Source organism: Mauremys reevesii, linkage group 8 (genome assembly GCF_016161935.1).
Source record: "Mauremys reevesii isolate NIE-2019 linkage group 8, ASM1616193v1, whole genome shotgun sequence".
In the NCBI taxonomy this organism is placed as follows: domain Eukaryota; kingdom Metazoa; phylum Chordata; order Testudines; family Geoemydidae; genus Mauremys; species Mauremys reevesii.
In genome coordinates this window covers 6,668,677-6,694,210 of record NC_052630.1, presented here as the reverse complement: position 1 = coordinate 6,694,210, position 25,534 = coordinate 6,668,677, and the positions used below count along the sequence as shown (strand labels likewise).

The window sequence follows — 25,534 nt, the reverse complement described above, 5'->3', positions numbered from 1 at the left end:
AGTCACTGTCCTGGCATGGAAATCACATACCTAAAAGGCTAGCTTTCTTCATCCACCAGGGACATTTTCCCTTCCTAAAAATAAGGAGTGGGCAAACTAGTTTCAACTCCTGTCAAAAAATGCAAGAAAAAATTCACCTTCTAATAACTGCACGTTGTTGATGGGTTTTTTCCCCTCACTGGGGTTTGGGTTGAGGCAGATTTTCCTATTTATAATTGTGCAGCTGTTTGGTTTGCTGAATCGCCCTATTTATTATTTGCCATGTTTACTAAACGACTCAAATACCTTCCCTGCCTGTAATTGTTGGGCAACGACAAAATTCTTCGGATGCCCTCGTTTAAATGGGATGGCGTTGCTGTAACGTGCCTTTGCACAGCGGTGTCTGAGGGGCTATTCATGACTCAGGCATGTGAGGCTTTGGACTCAAGTGACCCTGCCTGAACCACAGCGGACCTGCCAAGTGTCACTCGCTTGGCGTGAATCACGGGCAGTTAGTTCTCATTTTAAAGCCAGTTTTATAGGGATGCACTCAACGTTTGAATGCACAGTGTCTGTCCTGCCTTGCCAGCAGTCCCTTCTGGGTGTCTTTATGGCCGTCTCTCCATCTGTCCCTCAGCCTCCAGGCAAACTTATTCCCCCCACTTTCCATTTCGCTGCTGTTAGGACTTATTGTACCTCACCCACTTTTCTTCTGGCTGAGGCAAAGGAGGCTCAAAGCCAAATTCTGCTTCCTCCTGCAAACAGTGCCACTGCAGTCAGTGGGACAGCGGGTGTGAGTAAGGCGGAGGCCAGCAGGAACTAGCCTCCTCTTTGGAGCCCTTCAACCTCATTCCTCAAACAACTGGAGGGGACCCATGCTGACCCAAAGGGCCAAAAGGGGCATGGTGTTCAGTCACCCTAGCTCAAGTGAGTTAACCGGCTTGAAAAGCTCCTTTACTATTCAGGCTAGGGGCAGCCTAGGCTACAACCTGGCCGTCTAACACAGCTTTAACCTGCACGGGACTTCTCAATCACGTTAAACTGAGAGAGAGAGAGAGCGCACAAGTCAAATCCAGGCCTCGAGAAATGAGTGGTCTTTCTAGGGGTTGGAACTGTATAAGCTGCGATTCCGGCATGCGAATCACAGCTCTAGCCACAAGGGGGCAGATTTTCAAAAGCACCTGTGGGATTTAGGAGCACAACTCCCATTAACTTTGAATGGCACTTGTGCGCCTAAATCCCTGAGGTGCTTTGGAAAATATCACTAGGCACCGAAATGGAAGCGAAACTCGTCTGAAAGTCTGGCCATCTACAGGTGCTGAGCATTTGAAATCCTGATCATGAGTTTTCTGAACCTCTAGACCTAGCTCTCTCCATGACCTAAGCTAGTCACTAACTCCCTTTGAGGATCTGGGCCTTAACCCTCCTGTTTCTGTTTTCCCCTCTGTAGTAACAGTTTACTCACCTACCTCCCAGAGCAGCGATGAGAATGACAGTTTGTAAAGAGTTTTGAAGCTGGAAAGTGCTAAGGACGATAGTCTCCTGTGTGACAGACAGATTGTTAACCTCTGGACTAGTGGAGCAAGCTCTGCCTGTGGGTTCTGTTTTTAAATGAATCTTTGCAACAAACAGAAACTTTGTGAAGGGGGTGCCAGCGGATAGAGCCCTCGGCAGCCCAAGAGAAGCTCCTAATGCAATCTCTTGTCAGAGATATGGCGCTGTATAATTCATGCTCCGCCCCACTCAGTTTTCTAAACACCATTTCCCAGCGGTTGCAATGTGAGCTTTGTGGGGCACCAAAGCAAAGCAAATGGAAAGACTCCTGGAGGTGAAACAACCTTCCAGAAGGGACCATGTCAAAGTAGGTCAAAATCTGTGTCTATATCTACAAGACTGTGTCCCCCATGTAAGTCTCTGGCACAGGCAGTGAGTTATATGGGTCCATGGTGCCTGTGCTCCACCAATACTGTTTGCACTTACCGTGCTTTGGGGGACCCCGCACTTCAGGGGGAAGCAGGGTCCAGGGTGGCCTGGGGAGTAAGCGGGGGGGCTGGTGCTGGCATCAGTGAGCGACCCAGCCTCAGCCTGCCCCGCTCCACCGGGACGGGGTGGAAGCCAAAAAGAGGCAGGGTGGGCGCTGGGGGAAGGGGTGGAATGGGGGCTGGGAGAGGGCAGAGCAGGGTGGACTGGGGCCAGGCTGCTCACTGCTGCCGGCGCCAGGCCCTCCACTAATCCCCCAGGCTGCTCTGGACCCTGTGTCCCACTGAAGCGTGTGGCCCCCCAAAGCACAGGGCCCAGGGTGGTTGCCTCAGTCCGTCCTATGGATGGGACGGCTCTGCCTGGACCCTGATTCCCTCTGAAGCGCTGGGTCCCGCAAAGCGCGGGGCCCGGGGCGGTTGCCCCAGTCCAGCCTATGAACAGGATGGCTCTGCAACCCATTCTGGGCACCACCAAAAATTATACAAACCTGGCGCCCACGGTCTCTGGGTCCAATTCTGATCTCATGCTGTTTGTACACTGAACTGACTTTCATGCAGTCACTCCTGATTTGCCCCAGAGCAAGTGAAAGAAGAATCAGGCCTTCAATCTCTTGCTCTCTGACAATGAAGCAATTTACAGCATTACGAGTCATTTAAAACCTAACAAAGGACTGTTTGAATTCCAGAGATGCCGGGGGGGGGCAAATGAGGCAATTTGCCCCAGGCCCCGCAAGGGCCCCACATGAGAATATAATATTCTATAGTTTTGCAACTTTTTTTATGGAAGGGGCCCCCGAAATTGCTTTGCCCCAGGCCCCCTGAATCCTCTGGGCGGCCCTGAATTCTACCTCAATTAAATTTGTCCAGCTCAGCAGCTCAGTCAGGGGTTCCGACCCACTCACCGAAATGCACGGTGCGTATTCATATCGCTGGTCAATGATCCATCCGTGAGTCACTCACTGAAACAACTGTAACTGTAAGGCTGCCGCCTGGCCAGTGGCTTTATTACCTTAGATGATGATGGTTGGGGAGATTTAGCTTCAAAGCCAGTGGGAACTCAGCCAGTGTTATATTTAATCTCTTCCATAAATACAAATAAAGGTTTTGTATTTGAATAAGAGTGACAGAGGCACTTTGAACATTATTAAACCTTCCAGAAATAAACCCACACCTCTGCCATAGTGAATGTAGCCAGCTTTTTCCTGGAAGGTATCAGCCCCGTGGAGGAGGGGGTTTGTTGTGTGTTTGTGTGGTTACTATGCTGTCCACCCCGTCCCACTCACTCTTTGCTACTTTGGGTCCCAGGCTTGTTTTTTAAGAAAAAATGATGGAAGCACAAATGTATGTTCCCCAAAACAGCGGATCTCCCATTCAGCACTAAAGCGGTCAAAGTGGCTGTCAGATCAGGACTATTCTGACGTTGTTACACTGAGCTCCATGCAGCTGTACATGTGTTTTAGGCCTCATGAAATTTGTTGTTTATCTTAAAGTTCCGGGAGTCACAGGATGATGTCAGAATCCAGCTTTCACTTTCGTTTAAAAGTGTTTCTAGCCCACATGTTTGCAGAGAAAAGTGTGCAGATCTGACCCACAAACACCTTAGAAGCCAAAAGGCAAGTAAAAAGAATGCCAAAACTTTTATAATTTAAAAAATCTTTGATTTTAAGGGAATCTCGTGATTTTGGAGCCTGACTCATGATTTTTTGTACTGCGTGGAGTTGGCAGTACTGATAGGGAGCTGTTTAAAATGGAGGTTCTGCCTGCTCTGTTAACTATCCTGTGGCACTTTTCATAAAAGAGCTGAACTCATGTCAGCGGCCAAAATTTCTGCATACAGTATCTGTCCCTATTTAGGGGAAAATAACCTTATTTTCAAAAATTGTTTAGGAAAGTAGCTATCATTTGTCAACACTCTCCCTCAAGATCTCCCAGTTCATGTTCTTCTGTTAGCTTAGAAGATGTATAAATGCCCCTATTTATAGTCTCTATTTAAATCTTTCAAATGTCCCTGTCTGATACCCTCCACCCCAGAAGTGGCTGCATCCAGTGGTGTTCTAGGTATCTAAGGCATGATCCACTGAAGTTACTTCCACTGACTACAAGGGGCATTATGTCAGGCTTGTAGTTTGCAAGTGTTTTGGAATTCTTTGTGTTGGGAGGCGCAACATAAATGTAAATGGTTATCAATTATTATCATCCTCCATCAAACAAATGCCCTGAAACAGTGATTTTTTTCAGTGCCTCCCCTGCCCTTCCTCACTGTCTCCCACTCAACTGAGAAACCCTCAACAGACTGGAAAACTCCTCTCCCGCCTCAGCAAAGCACCGTTCCCCCACACACCCGCCCTGCTGCATTCACTGGGGGGGGGGGGGGGGAGAGAGAGTCCGGTTTGAAAGGAGTCCATTGCAGTGTATGTGTTTCACCACAATCACAGCCAGCCACCTGGGAGGGGCCGGCCCCACGTGTGGGCAAACCAACCACCTCTGGTTAAATGCACCCACTTTGCCCATGCCTGGTCTGAGCACCCCTCCGCGACACGCTATAAAATCTCCACAGCCCACCTGTGCCACAACAACTGTTTTCAGCCTATAACAGCCAGGGCCGGCGTTAGCGGGCAGCAAGCAGGGCACTCGCCTGGGGGCCCCTTGCAAAGCTCCATTGCTCAGGCTTTGACTTCAGCCCTGGGTGGTGGGGCTCAGTGCTGCAGCCCCTTGCAAGGGAGGGGCTTTAGCTCTCTGCCTGCGCCCACGTGAGGGTATCGCTGGTCCTGCTCGCGGCCCCCCCACCGGCCTTGCACGCCCCTGGCGGCCCCGAGCCCCGCCCCCAGGCAGAGCCGCAGCGACACGGGTGATCGGGCGGACTACACTTCCCGGCAGGCCCCGGGCCGCGCGTGGGGAAGAGGAAGCCCGGCGCGTGGTGGCGGTGGTCAAAGGGTACTCGCGGCGGCAGGAGGGCCCCGGGGGCATGTGGCTCCCCGCGTCCCCGCTGCAGCCCCGGTGCACGAGCCGCCCGGCCGCCCGGGCATCGCCCCCGCGGCGCTAGTGTGGGCGGAGGCTGTGCGGGAGCAGCATGGCAGCGGCCGGCCCGGGCCAGAGGGAGCTGCTGGCCCTCATTCACCAGCACCTGCTCCACGCTGGCTACGCCAAGGCAGCGCGGGAGCTGCAGCTGCAGCTCGGCCAGGTAACCCCGCAGCACCCCCACGCGGGGCCGGGGCACGGCTCCCCCGAGCCCGCGGGCAGGTAACCACGCGGGGCCAGGGCCCGGCTCCCCCGAGCAGGTAACCCCCGCAGCACCCCCACGCGGGGCCGGGACACGGCCCCCCCAAGCCCGCGGGCAGGTGACCACGCAGCAACCCCATGGGCAGGTAACCACGTGGGGCCAGAGCACGCCCCCCCCCCGAGCCCGCAGGCAGGTGACCCCGCAGCACCCCCATGTGGGGCTGGGGCACGGCCCCCCCCGAGCCCGCGGGCAGGTGACCCCGCAGCACCCCCACATGGGGGCAGAGCACGGCACCCCCGAGCCCGTGGGCAGGTAACCCCTGCAGAAGCCCCACGCGGGGTAACCACGTGGGGCCAGAGCTCCCCTGAGCCTGCGGGCAGGTGACCCCGCAGCACCCCCACGCGGGGCCGGGGCACGGCTCCCCCTGAGCCTACGGGCAGGTAACCCCCGCAGCACCCCCACGCGGGGCCAGGGCCCGGCCCCCCTGAGCCTGCGGGCAGGTGACCACGCAGCACCCCCATGGGCAGGTAACCACGTGGGGCCAGAGCATGCCCCCCCGAGCCCGCGGGCAGGTAACCCCCGCAGCACCCCCACGCGGGGCCGGGGCACGGCTCCCCGAGCCCGCGGGCAGGTAACCCCCGCAGAAGCCCCACGCGGGGCCGGGGCACGGCCCCCCCCCCCCGAGCCCGCGGGCAGGTGACCCCGCAGCACCCCCACGCGGGGCCGGGGCACGGCTCCCCCGAGCCCGCGGGCAGGTGACCCCGCAGCATCCCCACGTGAGGCCAGGGCACGGCTGCCTCGGGCTGGGCTCCCCTGACCCAGTGGGCAGGTGACCCGGCAGCACTAGCACATGGGGCTAGTCTGGAGGGGCGTGGGTGAGACATACCAGTTCATGTCTGTCATGCCCCATGGACTCATCCTTTGGACTCCATAATCTGTGTGCTTTCGTGGGATACATGCGGTGCCCGTTCTTTCCTTTCTTCTCCTCCTACAGAAGCAGTTTCCTCCGCAGTTGACCTCTCTTGAGGACATCTTCACCCACTGGCAAAAGTAAGTCTGTCTGAGAGGCAATGGGTATGAAGTGGAAGGCTGGTCATTTCTCACTCTCCTTATAGAAATAACCCGGTTTGATTACATTGGTATGTCTAATTAATTGGAATGGGGCAATGTGGAAATAGTCCCACTAGTGTCAAGATGGTCGTTTACCTAGGATGAATGTGTCTGCTCAGCTGAGAGACCAAACAGCACCCCTGTTTGGGCTGAAATTTCTCAGCCCAGTGGGCAGGCCTGACCTTTATTACATTAGAAAGCTGGATGCTATTCTCGCTGGTGACTTTTTTGAGGTATTAGGGGAGGGGGAATATGTTTCACCAGTTAAGATGTTTTCCTTGTGATTTTTCTTTTCCCCCTTTCCTGTGGGCTAACCCCATTGACTTCCTTAGGATTTCATTAGGGACCAGTTGTGTGAGTAACCTACTTGTGGGCATGTTTGCAGTATTGGGACCTTCATGTTAATAAAGAATGAAATGTGTTCAGTAACTGCAGGTTCTCCACATGCTGTTTGCTCTATTTTAACCCATGGAAGGGTGATGCTACACGGGATGAAATCTAGTTTATGACAGCTGTCAAAGGGATCAGAAAAATCTGTTAGCCAGGCCGCAATCCTACAAGAATCAGCCTGCACTGAGTCATTTGCAGGAGAAATGCCCTAGTAGAGAGAGTTATTAAAGGTTGAACCAAATTGTACTAATAACCCCTGAGAATAGTTTATAGGTTTCATTGTATCTAAAGCATCACACAATGAAATACAATGTATCCTGACATCCTTGGCCCGCTCCTCACTCTTGCTGTGTATCTCTTTGATCTCCCTTCTTTCATGTTTATGGGCCTATGTGATCATTAGAAACTCTTCAACTTGATTCAAGAAACCTAACTGATACAACAGTGCGGCTGAGATTTTATTCTCTGTGCTATGACCTTAATGTCTTGATATATAATGGTGCAGTGCAAATTATTCTAGATACTCCTACAACCACCACCATATTACATAAATTTATTTTAGATTTTAACAAATGCACACATAATGTTACCCTATAATACCACCCCCACTCATGCAACCCCAAACACACACATTGTTTGTTTTCTTCTTTGCTGTTATGTCTAGACTAAAGTCTAAACTAGTTGGGGCAGGGATCTATCATTGTGTTTTTCTATCCAATACCATGCTCACCAAAAGCACCGTAACATGGAGAAGTTATTATTCTCGGAACAACTTTATCTCTCTTGTTTTTTGGCCTTGAAGATGATGCTCCTCCCCTTCTTGACCCATCTTAATAGCCTCTAAGCACACTCCTTTTCATCCATCGCTCTGCAACCATTACACGTCTGGCTAAGAAGACTGGGATGGGACTTTCTTTGGAGCCTTTTAATATGCTCCTTAATCAGCCAGAGAGGCTTCATTTAAGTGGTAAAAAATATTCTCCCCTTGGGACTGAATTTGCACCTTGTGGTATTAGAACGCAGAGTAGTCCAGTCATTCAGTTAGATAGAAATGCCAGGTGAGCCTGTGCCTGGCAGTGAAAGTTAACAGAGGGACTGTCGGGCAGAATGACGTCTAAATAAAACTCTTTGGGTGGTACCTTAGGATCACTGTATAATGAGGATGCTGAGCATTCATAGCATGGTACATCCTCAAAGTCCTATACAATCAACTGATTCTCACAACGTTTTTCAGTATTATCAATTGTCACTGAATTTGAAAGAAATTAGATTTTCAGTGGCCTTCCGAGCCGCTTACCCTATATTTTTAATAAGATGATCAGGCTAACGAGGGCCAGCTTTAGCAAGTGCAGGGCCCAATTTGTACTCACCCAGCGGGGCTCCAGGCCTTCAGTGGCACTTAAGGACCCGCCACCGAAATGCCGCTGAAGACCCCCCAGAGTGCTGCTGGGTGAATAAAATTTAAAAAGATGCCAGCATGGGGCCCAATTCCAGGGAATCGGGTGAATCAGCCTAAAGCCGGCCCTGAGGCTAACTGTTAGCTTTTGCGTATAATAGAATAAGGTGTGCCAGTATAGCTATCCTGGCAAAACCCTCGTAGTGAAGACACAGCTTATACTGGCAAAACCTCCTTTTGTTGCTGGCATCGCTTATGCCAGATTGGTGAGCAATGTAAACTAGACCGGCAAACACATTTTTATGCTTGTATACATGAGTCTGTGCTAGAGCTTTTGCCTGCATAGAAAAATCACAGCAGTGTCGCATCCCTACCCAACCTTGCTATGCTGTCAGTAGTTTAGAGTGTACACCTGGCCTAGGTAGCACTGTCTTCATTTAAAAAAGTAAGTCTTTAAAGTTCCTGGGCTCAATACAGGGGTAACTGGGTGAAATGTAATAGCCTGGGCTATCCAGGCGGTCAGACTAGATGATCTACTAGTCTCTTCTAGTCTTACATAGATGGGTTATGAAGGGAATTGATACATAGAATGGTTCTATAGGATTGGATTGGAAGAGAAGACCCAATCTGTTACACATTTTGCCTTGTGCAGGGTAGCAGTAGCTGTGTCTCTCCAGGATAGTCAAGAGACTAGGTGGGTGAGGTGATATCTTTTATTGGACTGACTTCTGCTGCTGAGAGAGAGACAAGCTTTCAAACCACACAGAGCTCTTCTTCGGGTCTGGTAAAGGTACTCTCGCCAACAGAACTTGGTGCAGTAAAAGATTTTGCATTGGACAGTAGCTCAAACAGAGATTATGGGCCTAATGCAGAGATTATTGGGTGAGGTTCTTTGGCCTGTGTTATGCAGGAGATCACATTAGATAATCAGAATGGTCCCTTCCTGCCTGAAAAATCGGAGGGCTTGTCTACACTTGAAATGCTGCAGTTGTGGTATCTACAGCGACGGGCGGGGTTCTGGAACTCAAAAAAGAGTCCTACAAAAAGTGGAAACTAGGTCAAATTACAAAGGATGAAAATAAACAAATAACACAAGGATGTAGGGAGAAAATTAGAAAGGCCAAGACACAAAATGAGACTAACCTAGCTAGAGACATAAAGGGTAACAAGAAAACATTCTACAATTACACTAGAAGCAAGAGGAAGACCCGGCTAGGCCGATTAATCAATGAGAGAGGGGAAACAATAACAGAAAATGTGGAAATGGCAGAGATGCTTAATGACTTCTTTGTTTTGGTTTTCACCAAGAAGGTTGGTGGTGATTGGTCGTCTAACGTAATGATTGCCAGTGAAAATGAGGTAGGATCAGAGGCTAAAATAGGGAAAGAACAAGTTAAACGTTACTTAGACAAGGTAGATGTCTTCAAGTCACAGGACCTGATGAAATGCATCCTAGAATACTCAAGGAGCTGACTGAGGAGATACCTGAGCCATTAGCGATTATCTTTGAAAAGTCATGGAAGATGGGAGTGATTCCAGAGGACTGGAAAATTGGCAAATATAGTGCCCACAAAAAGAGGAATAAGAACAACCTGGGGATTTACTAACCAGTCAGCTTAACTTCTGTACCCGGAAAGCTAATGGAGCAAATAATTAAGCAATCAATTTACAAACACCTATAAGATAAGTAACAGCATGGATTTATCAAGAACAAATCGTGTCAAACCAACTTGATAGCTTTCTTTGACAGGGTAGCAAATGTAGTGGATGGGGGAAGCAGTAGATGTGGTATAACTTGACTTTAGTAAAGCTTTTGATTTTTGTCTCATGTTACCTTCTCATTTTTTAAAAAAAAACTAGGGAAATGCAACCTAGATGAAGCTACTATAAGGTGGGAGCAAAACTGGTTGGAAAACCATTTCCAGAGAGTAGTTATCAGTGGTTCACAGTCAAGCTGGAAGGGCATATTGAGTGGGGTCCCGCAGGGATCAGTTCTGGGTCCAGTTCTATTCAATATCTTCATCAATGATTTAGATAATGGCATACAGAGTACACTTTGCAGAAGATACCAAGCTGGGAGGGGTTGCAAGTGCTTTGGAAGATAGGATTAAAATTCGAAATGGTCTGAAGTAAATGGGATGAAATTCAATAAGGACAGATGCCAACTACTCCACTTAGGAGGGAACAATCAGTTGCACACATACAAAATGGGAAATGACTGCGTAGGAAGGAGCACTGCGGAAAGGGATCTGGGGGTCACTGTGGATTACAAGCTAAATATGAGTCAATAGTGTAACACTGTTGCCTACAATACTCCTGCTAATACATCCCGGAATGATGTCTGCTTTTTTTTGCAAGACACGAGAAGTAATTCTTCCACTCTACTCTGTGCTGATTAAGCCTCAGCTGGAGTATTGTGTCCAGTTCTGGGCACCACATTTCAGGAAAGATGTGGACAGATTGGAGAAAGTCTCTAGACGAGCAGCAAAAATGATTAAAGGTCTAGAAAACATGACCTATGAGGGAAGATTGAAAAAATTGGGTTTGGTTAGTCTGGAGAAGAGAAGGCTGAGAGGGGACATAACAGTTTTAAAGTACATAAAAGTTTGTTACAAGGAAGAGGGAGAAAAAATGTTCTTCTTAACCTCTGAGGATAGGACAAGAAGCAATGGGCTTAAATTGCAGCAAGGGTGGTTTAGGCTGGACATGAGGGAAAACTTCCTAACTGTCAGGGTGGTTAAGCCCAGGAATATATTGCCTAGGGAGATGGTGGAATCTCCACCACTGGAGACTTTTAAGAGCAGGCTGGACAAACACCTGTCCAGGATGTTCTAGATCAGTGGTTCTCAACCTATTTACTATTGTGGTCTGCAAGTTGAGAACCACTGCACCAGACACACACTGGCCTGCACTGCCAGTGTGCCCCTTCCCCTCAGGGGCAGGCCTGTGTCACACTGACTCCCTATGCCCAGCGCTCCCCTGTCCAGTGCCCACCACCACCACCCAGAGACTCAGAGCGGGGCCAGGAGCAGCACCCTGGGCACAGAACCAGCAGCCAGGACCCGTGTCGGGCCAGGAGTGGGGACCCACATAAAACCTGGGGGTGCTGCAGCACCCCCCTAGTTCCTGCACCTGTGCTGCCCAGCACCCCCCACAAACCTCTCACTGCCCAGCACTCTCTACCCCCTCACTGCCCAGATCCCTTCCCCCCCTCCCCCCCCCCACACACTCTTCTGCACTCACTGCCCTGCTGGGAGATGACTGTGTCCACCAGGCAATCCCTCAGGACCCACTTACCCATCCAGGCCCCCTGCATTGGACTGCTGAGCTCTTCCCTTGCCACAGGGACCTGCTTCGCCTCCCCTGCTGGCAGGAGCACTCCAGCCAGGCTCCGTGGGGCCGTCTCCCCCTCAACCAGCCCTGTTCCCTGCCGGACCAGAGTGACAAACTGAATCGGTTTTTTTTTTTTTAAACATACAGCTGGGCCAAGGCTTGAGAACTGCTGGATAATGCTTAGTCCTGCCATGAACACAGGGGACTGGACTAGAAGGGACCTCAAGAGGTCATCCAGTCCTGTGAGTCCATGATTTTCACCCATAAATCCAGTTCAGATTGTAATTTTGTGTCCCTTAGGTGCGACCATCCAAGTCTGAATGGGTGTGTAGCCTCTAGATCGTGGGTCAGTTTTGCATCACAATCCATTAGCCTCCATATATCCAGTTGGAGCTTGTCCAATAGGACCAAGCCATGTAAAACAAGTCTAGCCATTGCTGCAGTTGTAACGTGAGGCTGACCAGACGTTGACTAGAGCACTGGTCTGGGGCTCAGGAGTTCAGGGTTTTATTCCTGGCTCTGCCATTGGCCTGCTGGGTGACCTTGGGCAAGCAGCTTGCCTGCTCTGTGCCTCGGTTTCCCCATTGGCAAAATAGGGGTAATGATACTGATTTCCTCCGTAAAGCACCTTGAGATCCGCTGAGGAAAAGCGCTAGATAAGAGTTTATTATTAATCATTTGACTGTCAGCAAGAACAGCATTTTTCCAAATACTTAAGGCTAAGTTTCCTGACTCTGGCTACCGGCCCTGCCCTATATTGATGGAATTCATTGCTAGCCATCTCTCCTCTTCACATTCCTGTGAAGTGTCACATCCAGGGTTTGGTTAAGAAGGATTATGGGGAATTCTCTTCAGATCACCATAAGTCATTCCAGAGTCAGCCACCTGAGGTTACTGCAGAGCAGTGGCAGTTCCTATTCTGACCCTGGAGGAATGAGGCTAGATGAATTGATAAGTGATTCTGCTATTTAATGCTGTTTCCCTTTCTAACGCCACCCACAGAACTCCCTCAAACACCAAGAAACGAAAGGCAAGCAACTCTGGGGGAGGCAGTCCAGCAAAGAAGATCAGGGTGCCTGATCCCAAGAGCAGCTCTGAAAGTTCGGAAGAGGAGACAAAAGCTGTGACGGGTAAGAGCCTTTCACTGCCAAGAACAGCCTACATGGAGCGGACCACAGAGAGGGTTCCAGGCAATGGGTGCGGCTGATGCTCTGATAGCTTAATAATATGTGGCTCACCGCTGTTATAGTGGAGCTCGTTACTGTGTGGCCTAGTGGTTAGAGCCACAGATGGGGACTCAGGAGACCTAGGTTCTATTCCCAGTTCTTCCACCGGCCTGCTGGGCGTGGGTGGAGCCCCCCTCTAGGGAGGGTAACCCCCTGTTCCACCCATGGCTGGAGCCCTGAGACCCCCTGCCCCCTCACTCCCGGGAGCTGGAACCACAAGCCCCCTGCCCAGAGAGCCCCCTCCCCTCCAGCCACAGGAGCCCTGGGCCAGCCGAAGCCCCAAGGCCCACCTGGAGGAGCCCTGGGATAGCCAAAGCCACGCAGTGCCTCCCCTCCCCAGACCCAACCTGCGCAGGAACCTGCATGGGGCATAATAAAGCAAAAACTTTGCTGTCAACCGCTGCAACAAGGCAGAGCCTCCCCTGGCATATTATACCCGCTGCCCATGCTGCTGGGTGACCCCGAGCAAGTCATTTTTGCCTCTGTGCCTCAGTTTCCCTACCTGTGCAGTTGAATGCAGCTGCTGGGAGAAGCAGTGGTTTCCCATTCAAGCCCCTTTCACCGGCAAGGAGTCGGGGCAGACTGACAGAGAACTCAGGATTGGCTGCATGCACAAGCAGCAGACTCTTAGGAGGACTTGCCATACGTCAGCCCAGGGGGGGAATGTGGTGTGTGTTTAAAGCTTGCCCATGTGATTTCAGCTAGGGGGTCTTAGCCTTCCTTTGGGATTCAGGGTCTCTCTCCTCCATACTCACGGGGTTTGCTTCTCTCTGGTGGAGCAGGCGAGCTCTTCCACTGCTTCTCCAGCAGGCTGTTCCTCTAGCCTAGTGTTTAAAGGTGGGATGTTAGATGGAGTTACCAAGCTCACCCTAATTACTGCCTTCTAAAACTAGCCAAGGAAAATCCATCGAACTCTAGCATGTGCTAAACTCCCTGAGGTAAATCTTACGGGAGAGCCCTTCGAGCTCAGCCTGCTGAGTGGGTTAAATTGTGTCTGCATTGATGTTCAGTGGTGTTTCAGTCAAGTTAAGCTAACTTGATGTGGGTGAGGGGAGAGCAGGTTTTTCCGAGTCCACACAAGGCCTCTCTGATAATACCATCATTACGTCTCGATATCCGTAGATTAATACACAGCCATTCCTGCCGTGTCCATAATGTGATTCCATCTCTGCTCTATGGCCGCCACACACATCTGGGGATTTCTCTCAACTCATAGAAAGGAGGGGTGAGAGGTAGGGGAAGAGACCATAAGAACGGCCCTACTGGGTCAGACCAAGGGTCCATCTAGCCCAGTATCCTGTCTTCTGGCAGTGGCCAATGGCAGGTGCCCTAGAGGGAATGAAAAGAACAGGGAATCATCAAGTGATCCATCCCCTGTTGCTCATTCCAAGCTCCTGGCAAACAGAGGATAGCCTAATTTTGGCAATTAATTGATCTTTGACTATTAGCGATAAATATGCCCAATGGCCTGTGATGGGACACTAGAGAGGGTGGGGTCTGAGTTACTACAGAGAATTCTTTCCTGGGTGTCTGGCTGGTGAGTCTTGCCCACATGCTCAGGATTTAGCTGATTGCCATATTTGGGGTCAGGAAGGAATTTTCCTCCAGGGCAGATGGTCAGAGGTCCTGGGGGGTTTTTGCCTTCCCCTACAGCGTGGGGCACGGGTCACTTGCTGGAGGATTCTCTGCACCTTGAAGTCTTTCAACCACAAATTGAGACTTCAATACTCAGACATAGGTCAGGGGTTTGTTGCAGGGGTGGGTGGGTGAGATTCTGTGGCCTGCGTTGTGCAGGAGATCAGACTGGAGGATCATAGTGGTCCCTTCTGACCTTAAAGTCTATGAGTCTGAGAGGCTGGGGACACCATGCCTGCCTATCCTGGCTAATAGCCATTGATGGACCGATCCTACATGAATTTATCTAGTTCTTTTTTGAACCCCGTTATGGTCTTGGCCTTCACAACATTCTCTGGCAAGGAGTTCCACAGGTTGACTGTGCGTTGTGTGAAGAAATACTTCCTTTTGTTTGTTTTAAACCTGCTGCCTACTAATTTCATTTGGTGATCCCTAGTTCTTGTGTTATGAGAAGTATTAAACAACACTTCCTTATCTACTTTCTCCACACCAGTCATGATTTTATAGACCTCAATTATATCTCCCCTTAGCCATCTCTTTTTTCCAAGCTGAAAAGCCCCAGTCTTATTAATCTCTCCTCATATGGAAGCCGTTCCATACCCCTAATCATTATTGTTGCCCTTTTCTGAACCTTTCCTCCGACGCCATGGTAATGTGCAGAACCAGCTTCTGCATCACCAGGGGTCTGTAGCTAGTGCTACCTTCATCTCCAGTTGGTGGGAAGTTAGTCTTGTGTTTTGAGTCTCTGCATATTGTGGCTTTCCCTTTGTGTGTGGCAGCTGGCACCCCTGTTGTGACTAACTCCACGGTGCAGGCAGAGAGCAGCGGGGATGAAGACTCCTCTTCAGAAGAGGAGGCAGCGGCTGGAAAGGAAATAAAGGAGGTAAGGTGACACTTTTCTCCGTGCCATCCCCCAAGGCTGCTAGTGGCCTGTGGCCAGGGCTGCATTAGAAAGTTCTAGAAATGCGCGGGGGAGGGTGTTCGTCACAAACCCTAGTTAGAACAGCAAAAAAGAGCTTTTGGTGCTCCAGTTTATTTCATCTGGGGAGCCTGTATAAGCTATACTGACGTATGCTTCAGCTCTAGGAAGGTTTGCCAGTATGGTCATACTGACAACCCTCTTCTGCTGTCTGAGGGAGTTGTGCGTATGGCTTCATAAGAGGGAAATTGACTATGGAGGTTGAACCTGTTCGCATGGAAAGTGCTTTTCATTCACTTTGAGGAGTTAAGCGACTCGGGTGTTGTTCAGACGTGGCACTAATGAGGGAGAGGGAGGTTAAAGGAGCACTGAACTCCCTCTTTACTCCATGCACCAGTTAATTAGGTGCTCACTTCAGGGGGAAAAACAAAAGCCTCCTTCAAACCTCTTCTGCCTGATTGAGGCAGTGACCCCAGCAAAACTCTGCTTGAGTTGCTGGTGTCCTGGAGAAGTGCACTCTGAAGGCCAGCTACATTGCTGGTGCAAGTCCCTTGAGCTCCCTGGTGGTGCTCCATGGATGAAGATGAACGTGTCTCCGAGTGCCTCTGTTTAAATGCAAAGACTTAGCCTCCGTGTCAGAGAGCGTTAACGACTCGATGCATTTCAGCGTTTTCTGGGTGGCGGTTCCTCAAATCTAGTTCAGAGCATCACAATTCCATGAAGAGGACAAAAGGATGTCTTAGAACTGACTTCTTTTGTTGTTTCCTCCAGGTGAGAACTGCTGCAGCGGGTAGCAAAGCTGCTAACTCTCTGCAGCACGCTGCCCAAAACAAAGCCAATGCCACTTCAGGTAAGCCTGGGGCTGGTGCTGTAGCTCAGACCAGAGCAGGAAAGAGCAAAGGCATCTCAAATAAGGTCACACCTGGTACATCGGCGGCTACTTCTTCAGCTCTGGGCAAAGCAGGCCAGAAGAAAGCCAGTGCTGGTAAGCCAGGACCTGCTGCAGCAATTCAGGCCAAAGTAGGACAAAGCAAAGCAGCAGCAGCAGTTACTGCAAAGGCAGCAGAGAGCTCTGAAAGCAGCGATTCATCAGAGAGTGAGGAAGGGGAGAAGATGCCAGCAGCAAAGCTCCCACCTCCCAAGTCAGGTGAGAAGCCCATGGGCTTGGGATGCACTTCCTAAGGCACTGCACAGCTGTTGTGCTGGTCGTGAGACGTGCATCTCCGTTCTGGCTTTACAGTGTATCAGGTCTGAATTACTTTCCTAGTATTGCCGCAGGCCTCGTGGCTCCAGCTCTCCTGGCAGATAACCACCAAAGCAAAACTGCTCCCTGTAGAGACTAAAGAAACCTGGCAGAAGAGGGAGCAACACAAGCACTGCTAGTCACAGCGGCTCAGGTTGCGTTAAGGGACACATTGCTTGGCTCTGCGATACAGAGAAATGGATGGGCTCTAGCGTCTGGGGTAGCAAATGCTACAGTTAAGGGTCTCGTGCAGTGTCCAGTACGATGGAGCGCTGACGGGTCAGGGCCACTAGATGTTACCAGAACGCTGCTTTATTCTGAGCGCTCTGAAGAAGTCACTCAAACTTTCCATGTTTGGGCTCAAGCCAGAAGTGAATTGTTGTTGACGTTTTGAGGGGAAATTGCCCAGAAAAGAAATGCTCCAAGCTCGAGACCTGATCCTGCAATGAGGGGGTGTGTGTAAGTGTCCACACTGCACTCGCTCCAGGAGCGGGGACTTGGGATGACTGGTCCTCCTTGAGGGAGGGACTCCTAAGGGGGTTGGGGGGTTAATCTTAAATATGTGACTTGAAAATTTTGTTGACTTGCTCAGTAGGCGCCTCTAAGATTTTAGCGGTGTCACTGGGCCCTGCCCCCACGCGACATGACTGTCGCCTCTCCCCTGTGCCTTCTGGCTGGTTCCCATAACCTAAACGTTGCATGAACGTAGCTGTCTGCATGGACTTGACAAGAGAGCGCGGTGTGAGTGACGTCTCCTCTCTGGTGTTTCAGCACTAAAGCAAACGGTGGGAAAGGCAGAGAGTAGCAGTGAGGATTCGAGCGATGAGACTTCCTCTGAAGAGGAATTAAAAACCCCGGCGCGCCAGGTATCTGCCTCCAAGAGGGTCCACTGAGTGCTTTAAGCATTCCCCACCACCACCACCCATGCACATCCTCTACCCTCTCAGGGCTGAGCGTTGTTAAGGCCCTTCCCCAGACTGATAGTGGGGCAGGGACTATGAACAGTTTTCTCTGAAGCCAAGGCACTGAGGAAACAGACCCGACCCACCCCACCCGACAGCACCTCCCAGCCTCTGTCGGCCCCAAAGTCTGGGTCCCGCTCCCTCACTAGAGGGTTAGAGCAGGGGGAGGACCAAACCCTGAGCCTCTCTGATCTGTAGGATGCACTCGATGCAGACGTGTGGGATACTGAGAACCCAGAGAGTGCAAAATGAATAATAGCCTGTTGTGCTGATTAAATGAAAGTTCCCACACCGCCATCTCTAGCATAAACTAACCTGCTGCAGAATCGCCAGTTGCTGCCCGACCCAAGGCCTTGCATGGACTTATGGTCCAGCTTGCTGCAGAGCGGGGGAGCCTTGTTTGTAGCTAATCCCACCCCCTGATCAAGGCTTGTGCTCTGAGCTAACCTCGACCCCTGACTTCCCTTTGGCTTCCTCCCACCTCCACTCCTGCACAGATGTTCAATATCCCTCCTCAGTCAGTCTCTTCTCTCTCCTCCAGACAAAACCAGCTGCGAAAGCAGCACAGGTCAATGCAACACCAGTGAAAAGTGCGCCAGCCACTCCAGTGCCCACCAAGAGGACCCCAGGGAAAGTGTCCAGCCCAGCTCCATGGAAACCAACTGCAGATACACCAACCCAGAGCAAACCAAGAGCTGCAAAGGTGACAGCTCCTGCAAAGGCTGCTGGGAGTGCAAAGGCAGAGGACACTTCTGAGAGCAGCAGCTCGTCGGACAGTGATGATGAGGAAGCCACGTCAGTGGCACAGGTAGGTCAGTTTGAGCCTATTGTCTTTCCCACCTGTCCTGAGGCCTGGGGATGCTACGAATGGGAACCTCGTAAAAAGCACAGTGCACTGCAAGGTTGCACTTGCAACAGGGTAGGGAATGGTCCCAGTTAATGTTTCCACTGTAAACTTTAAGTGACCAGTTGAAAATTATGTGTGTTGATTTCAATAGACAAAAGTTGCATGAGTGCTTTTAACTAAAATCCAACGCTGGCGGCGTTCTCCATCCAAGAAAGGAAAATTCTACTCAAAGTCCTCCGAGTTCTAAATCTGATCCCTGGATTCACAGCTGAGTGTTGGATCTGCAATATCTAGCATCAGCAAACTCTAGCGTCACCTGATTGCTGCTGCTTTTGTGGCTGGGTAGGGGAGGTTTTGTCCTTTTCACCATTGGTTCCTGTGCCGTGGTGCATGTGGAGTGGAGCCGTTCATGTTCGCGTGCAGTGGGCAGCCTTTTCTCCCCCCGCTGTTTGTTTGTGCAGCTGTGACCAGTTACACAGCAGACTATTAAGGAATTTCAGTCACTGCTCCCTCACCCTAGGAAATGTCTTCCAATGGCCAGGAGGACTGATGAAGGGCTCCTGGCTCGCCACACTGGTCACCCATCCTCTCTTAGCATTTTCAGCCTTGGCACATCTTGCAGTCTCTTTCTAGATCAACATCTTGATCCCTTATATTTTATCCTGGGAAGACGCATCTTCCCACCCCGAGCCATGGATTCCTGTTGTGTTTATCTGTTCTTGTCTCTTGGCTCTAGACCAACCCATCTGCAAAAGCTCCCCAGGCCATGGCGACGCTAGTGAAAAGTGCACCAGCCACTCCTCCATCCACCAAGGCAGCTCTGGCAAAAGCCTCGACGCCAGCTCCGCGGAAGCAGCCCTCAAAACCAGCTGTGCCCAGCCAGCCCAGCGTGAGGCCTCAAACGACCAGAACCGCTGCAAAGGCTGCTGGGAGTGCAAAGCCAGAAGAGAGTTCGGAGAGCAGTGACTCATCGAGCAGCGAGGACGAGGCACCCCCAGTGCCGATAAGCCAGAAGGTTTGTAATTATTGCCTCGAGTTGGGTTCTGAGATGCTGGTGATGGCCGTGTTAGTGGCTGGCTGTTCATACTGCTGTGCTTAGGATGCTAAATCTTTCTGAGGTATGAAATCTCTGACCTCTGCAAGGTGTCCCTCCATCTTTGCTTTGTAGAACTACTATGAATTGTTTTCTGATTTGGTGGGGCCCTGCTTTAATACATCATTTAAAGACCAGCTGTTTCCGAGGGACTAGTTCATAGTTACTGAATTCCCTGGCTCCTTTGTAGAACTTGTTTGGCTTTGCCAGAGAACTGGCTGCTGCCAATAAGATCAAACACAAGTCATTGCAAAACACTATAGTAAAATACAAGCCAAGGCGTGGGGGCCCGTAGCGTAGTATCGCTTGGCTTAAAACGTCTCCCATTCTTCAGCAGTCTGAGGAGCCAAACCAGCAGAAACTATACACGGAGAACTCCAGAGTGAAACAGTTCATTTGCCTGCATCCAAATGCTGACGCTGCTCTGTCATATGACTAGTAGCTGGACGGAGCTGTAGCGGGGTGGTTACCCGCTCCTGCCCTTCAGGGCTTAAAACAGCCCAGGAGAGGGCTGTAGCTGGGGCAAAAAGCCTGGGCTGATTGGCAGAAAGCAGGCCCAGCTGTGGCCAGGTCCCAATCAGGCCCATCTGGCCCCTATAAGAAGCAGTGAGCCAGGAGCCCAGTCAGTCTCCCTCTGCCTGTAGAGGGAGAAGGGCCTGGCTGCAGGGAGCTAGAGAAGGTACCTAGAGTGGAGCAGGGCTGGGGAAAGGCAGAGGAGCTGGGGAGCTCCTGCCTGGAAAGCCCCAGGCTGCGGCCTAGCATAAGGCCAAGAGGTATTGGGGGTTGCAAGGGGCAGCCCATGGGTAGGCCAAGGCAGCAGGTCCAAACCCCTTTGCCTGTGATGAGTGGCTGATACTGCAGTCTGCCCCAGGGTGTGGGGGCTAGATGGAGACTGGGCAGTAGCCAATACTGAGGCAAAGTGGGGATAGTGGGGTGGGGGCTCCCCTGGGAGGGGGAGACCCAGTTAAAAGAGGCACCGGGGTCCAGGGAGGGACTTGGGACCAGAGGACAGGCGGATCACTGGCCTGCAGAGGGCGCTCCAGGCTGGAAATTGAGCTAATTCCCAAGGAGGACCAGCAGGAGGCGCCGCAGGGGTGAGTCCGGCACATCTACAGGAGCCCTCCCCTCTTGTTTCCTTTCGACTGGAACTCGTGACATAGGTCCCAGCATGGATACATATGGGGCCAAAAGCAGCCTGGGCTTGCTTCTTGTGTGCCCGGGGAACCTGCTCATGCTTGCATAGGCCGGAACCAGTTCCCATTAAAGCTGATGGCAAAACTCCCATTACTTCCAGTGGGATCGGGGTCAGGCTGAGTGTTTTGCAAGGCAGGAATCCACATGGCGTGGATTTGCATTTCTCAGTTGTTCATGATTAATCTGGCTGCGAGCACGGCCCTGGGGAGTCATTACTGGTAGGGCGCATCCTTATCAGTGGTGGCCCCAAGTGCTCGCTAATCTTTCTGAAGATGGCACCCTGCAAGGGGCAGTCTCTCTCAGCATTTCTACACTGCGATTCAAATCTTAATACCGGTTCAGAACGAGGGGTGTTGCAGGGGAAGGGGAGAATTTATGCTGCATGAAGAATTTGTGCAAGACCTTCCAGCAATAGTAAAAGGTGAAGAACGCATTTTCCCCGCAGTGTCTTCAGTTGAAAAGAATATCCTGCCTGAGGCAGAAGTAGCACTCTCTTGCTGACGGCCTATTAAAGGATTTGCAAATTTGGGATTCCCACGTACCAATCGCTGCTGCCGAGAAAGGCTGTAACCAAAATGGGCTGGCTTTCATGACGCCAGCAGCCAGGGACTTGGAATGAAGGTTGGCGTTTAGCCATTCTGCCCATTTGTGTCCACAATCCGGCTCTCCCAGTGGAACGTCTCTGGGCAGATGGAGAACATGAAGTACTTGGGCATATGTTTAACCACTGACTTGTGGTATCCTGCAGCTTCCGGTCGCTTCTAAGCAAGATCTAGACAGGTACAGAGAATTGCAAGCTGCTTCATCTTTCACTGCGGGGGCGGATTAGCACAATTAAAATGAACATCATGCCTACATCGATCTGCTTAATTAGTATGTTTACCACTGAAGATTTAGGATTATTTAGTCAAAGAAATTTGTTTGCAAAGGTGTTGTGTTCCCCCCGCCTGCGATGGGGAAGCAAACAAGATTGACCTTGAAGAAACTTCAGGTTCTTTCAAATGTTCCAAACCCTCCTGTGCAATAAGGCTTAAAAATGTCATATGGGCCCACCGGTGTTCCTGTGCCTCACTTTAGATGTGCAGCGAGTCTACGTCTCCTGCCAGTGCCCAGAAATGGAGGCATCCAGTATTCATGGACGTGACAGAAAACTTGGCTGTGAGCTTTTATCTGGATTCAGTGCTGAGGTGATGGCCCACTAGACCCTTAGGGGAGATGAAGCGTGACTGCGTCCTGAGCTCATACCTTGGAGCAGAAGTCTTTATTCTTTTATATCATGACACATCCCCAGTTACTGAGCTCATTGTTGGTATGCTGGGGGTGCTTCCTGTGTACGCCGGGAGACGAGAGTTGGCGTGTGACTGATGCAGCTTCTGGGGAGCATGCTCACTTTCTGACTCGCTGCATTATGCAAATAAGCTAAAGAGCATGGGGGAGGGGGGTGATTCAACTCCAGCATGCTCCCACCACTGGGCCGGGAGCTATTTGCAGGGCAGCAGAGAGAGAGAAAGGAAGCGAGGGAGGAGAGGACAGGAAGCTCAATCTGTAGTTACACTTCCACCATCTCATGAATTTCGGGTACCAGCATCTCTAGTATGGCAGACTGCTCCACACCCACTCCACCCCTTTACTTCTGGCTTCTTCCAGTCTCCTGTGTCCATAAAACGCACTGGCCTGGATTGTGTTCTGCATAGCTCACCTGGGGCTGTTGTACAGCCTGCATAGTTCAGCCAAGCTATAGGGTGAATCCCTGCCTGGGCTTATTCACTAGATGTGGCAGCCCTGTAGAAATGATACCTCCTGCCTTTTTAGGGAAATGTTCTTACATAGTGTCCGGATGTTGCTATCTGATTGTCTTCCAGGCCCTTGAGCTGTTCCCTAGTACCTCCTCCTGTTGTGCATGGGGGGCTCGCTCTCTGAACATGAGCGAGAGTCCGTCCTGTCACTAGGAAGTTGGAGGCAAGTGACTAAGGGTACGTTTACACTTACCGGGACGGTCGACACGGCGAGTTCGACTGCTCGTAGTTCGAACTATCGCGTCTGATCTAGACGCGATAGTTCGAACCCCGGAAGCGCTAGTTCGAACTCCGGTACTCCACCGCGGCAGGAGGAGTTGCCGGAGTCGACCTTGGAGCCGCGGAGTTCGCTTCCGCGGCGTCTGGACGGTAAGTAAGTCGAACTAGGGTAGTTCGAATTCAGCTACGTTATTCACGTAGCTGAATTCGCGTACCCTAGTTCGACCCCCGAGCTTAGTGTAGACCAGGGCTTAGGCTAGATCCAATATCCCGCAAGTGCTGGTGTCTGGTGGGGAGGAGTCTGGTGTGCTCCCAAGTAGGTGATTCATTTAAATCTCTGCATCTGTTTCCGATAATGCTCTCGATTTGCCATTTAGAAGCTGGCCCCTCTCTTGGAGATAGTGACTCATGTTAACCAAAACAAAACAGAGACTCCAGTTTGTTTTCCTCTCTCGTCCTTGTGGAGGTTTCTGTGTCTCTGTGCAGAGCCTGGAGATGCCTGGCTTGTTTGGAGAGCCCCTTCTGTAATGGGTAAACACTCCGATACTGACGTCTGTTCAGCAGCTGGTTTAAATGTAATAAACGCTGCCCCAGGGGCAGCGCTCTGTAGGGCCATGCCAGAAAGGCAGGTTTGACACAATCTTCCATCTCACGAAGCTGCAAACCTGGGGCTCTTGGCCACTGGCAAGGAGCAGCCACCCCACAGGCTCTCAGAACAGCTGTGATGTTCTAGTTCTTCACTGCTATTGAGAGGTGGGGGGAGCCTGTGTATCAAGTCCAGCACACGGGGTAAAGGGACTGAATGCTGCCGGGGATTGGGCCATTCATGGTGGAGCTAGTGTCACGCTCCATCTTCCCTGAGAAGAGTTCTGGGAACGGCTCCCAGGCCATGGGACACCGCCCCAAAAGTGGGTCTCAGCCACAGGCAGGTTGGGTGATACTCTGCTCCCACTGTGCCTGGCAAACGGAGTGTCCCTGAACGTCCGACTGCCAGGAGCTGTGACTGGACCACAGGATGGATCACTCAGCAAGTGCCCTGTTCTGTTCATTCCCTCGGAAGCATCTGGCACCGGCCACTGTGGGAAGATGAGATCCTGGGCCAGGCGGACCATTGGCTGGCCCAGCATGGCCGTTATGTTCTTGCTTGGCCAGAGCGAACTGGTGCTTGAGCGTTCAGCCCAGCATGTGACGATCAGGCTGTGTTTGGATGCCTGAGCGGGTGCAGAGCGTGTCTGCCCCCGAAGAACCCCAAAGGGTGGGGAAGTCTCCGGGACTTCCTCTCTTTAGCACACCCTCTGCAAGCAGCCAAAGGGTGACAGGAGCATGGAAGCTGTCTCTGTGCCACGGGGGGGCCAGAAGATCAAACCTGGCTGGAATGAAATTTTCAAGTGCCAAAATAACTGGTACCTCCTTGCATCAACTCCTCAGCCGCGCGAGACACTGAGACGCGGCTCGCGCATTGCCTTGAGTCACAGAAATCAAAACGCTGCCAGCTGCTGTTCAACCCAAGCACCATGTTCGGGTTTCACAGCCGATTATTTAGGCACATGGACAAACGAATCGCTCCCGTTGTGGACAAAGCGCTTCCTAGGAACGCTGCTCTAATGCTGTGTCCAGGAGGCAGCTGCTGGGATGGTGGAATCTGGCAGTCGTTTCACCTTGTGCTCGGATCCCTCCAAACATCACAAGCCACCTAGGTCAGACAGTCAGTATTCAATGGAGCAGCCTCAAGGGACATCTAGCCCCCGCAGGCAGTAGTAGTGGGGTTTCCGTAGGTGGCCTTCTCCCTTCCAAGTCAAACTGAACCGTTGTTTTGGCCTAATGATAGGGAGTGCTGTGCTTCTGGAGGTACGTTCTCAGAGAGACATGATAATGAGGTGCTGAACCCCTGGTCATTAAAGATCCCTTGATCCTTTTTGAAAGAGTAGGGGCGTAAACCCTGGTGGCCTGGTCAATGGTCAATTTCTACTGAAATATGGCCTCTTCCCCTGCCAAGTTTTCCCCACGCCGTTCCGGTTGGATATTTCTTCCCTTCTTGCCTGAACTGCTGGGCGGTGTTTCTATCTGCTACTGCCTCCCACCCAAGAGAGGGAGCCACATTTCATTGGTTTCAGAAATGATCCATCTCCAAACTTGTGACATTCTTTGGGGATCAAAGGAGCATTTTAAATGATGACAGCAGCATGCGGGGTGCAGGACACGAACCCTGGCTTGGGCACTGAACCTGCTGACCATAAAAATCATTGACCTTTTTTTTAGAGATTGCCAACTCCTCAGCCGTCCCCTGGCATCAAGCCCAGCCCGGCTGGTAAAGCTGGGAGCCCCAGGAAAGCAGCTGGCAATGCCTTGAAGGGCAAGGACTCTGAGAGCGACAGCAGCACGTCGTCAGACAGTGAGGAGGACGAGGCAGCCCAGAAACCACCTCCTAACGCTGGTAAGATTCTAGCCTTCCCTTGGTATTCAAGGCCTCTCTCCTCCATACTCACGGGTTTGCTTCTCTTCTCGGCTTGAGCAGCTGGTGTGTCCTAGACGGGGCTCCCCCCTAAGAACCATCACCAGGCATGCTCTGAACTGCCAAGGGATGCAGACTCTGCCAGTCGCTCTGAAGCTGATGTTAGCAAGAGCTGTCAGTGCAGTTCCCTTCTGTCTCTTCTAGAGTGTCCTTCCAAAATGGCACAAGAGTTGGGTTTTGGGGCGGGGTTATTTTGTTCTGTTTTCTATTCCTTCCAGCATGGGTCAGTTGCTAACTGACAAGTACTCCCCAGCGTGTGCAGACGGAGGAGCCTTGGCATAATAATTGATAAGCACTTTGAGATCCGTGGATGGAAGGCTCTATACGAAATTACTAGTAATGAATGAAGCCCTCTTCTCCCCTCCTGTGTGGCCTGGGGGAGTTTTGCCATCCCCACGCCTCTCCCTGGAGTGGACGAGGAAGTCTGGCACCACTCCATGACCTCTCTGGTTGATGAAGGGGTAGGAAGGGAGTCCTGGCA

The 25,534-nt window shown here is 51.4% G+C and overlaps 1 protein-coding gene across 1 annotated transcript in view; it reads left to right on the top strand.

Annotated features, from left to right (window-relative positions):
- Nucleotides 1-4,831: 4,831 nt before the first annotated feature.
- Nucleotides 4,832-25,534, top strand: part of TCOF1 (treacle ribosome biogenesis factor 1) — a 34,710-nt gene continuing 14,007 nt past the window's right edge. The window contains 9 exon segments of the mRNA XM_039483333.1: nt 4,832-5,139; nt 6,173-6,228; nt 12,410-12,537; nt 15,048-15,151; nt 15,959-16,334; nt 17,202-17,296; nt 17,934-18,200; nt 18,976-19,254; nt 24,801-24,975. Coding sequence (XP_039339267.1) covers nt 5,029-5,139; nt 6,173-6,228; nt 12,410-12,537; nt 15,048-15,151; nt 15,959-16,334; nt 17,202-17,296; nt 17,934-18,200; nt 18,976-19,254; nt 24,801-24,975 — 1,591 coding nt within the window. The 5' untranslated portion in view covers nt 4,832-5,028.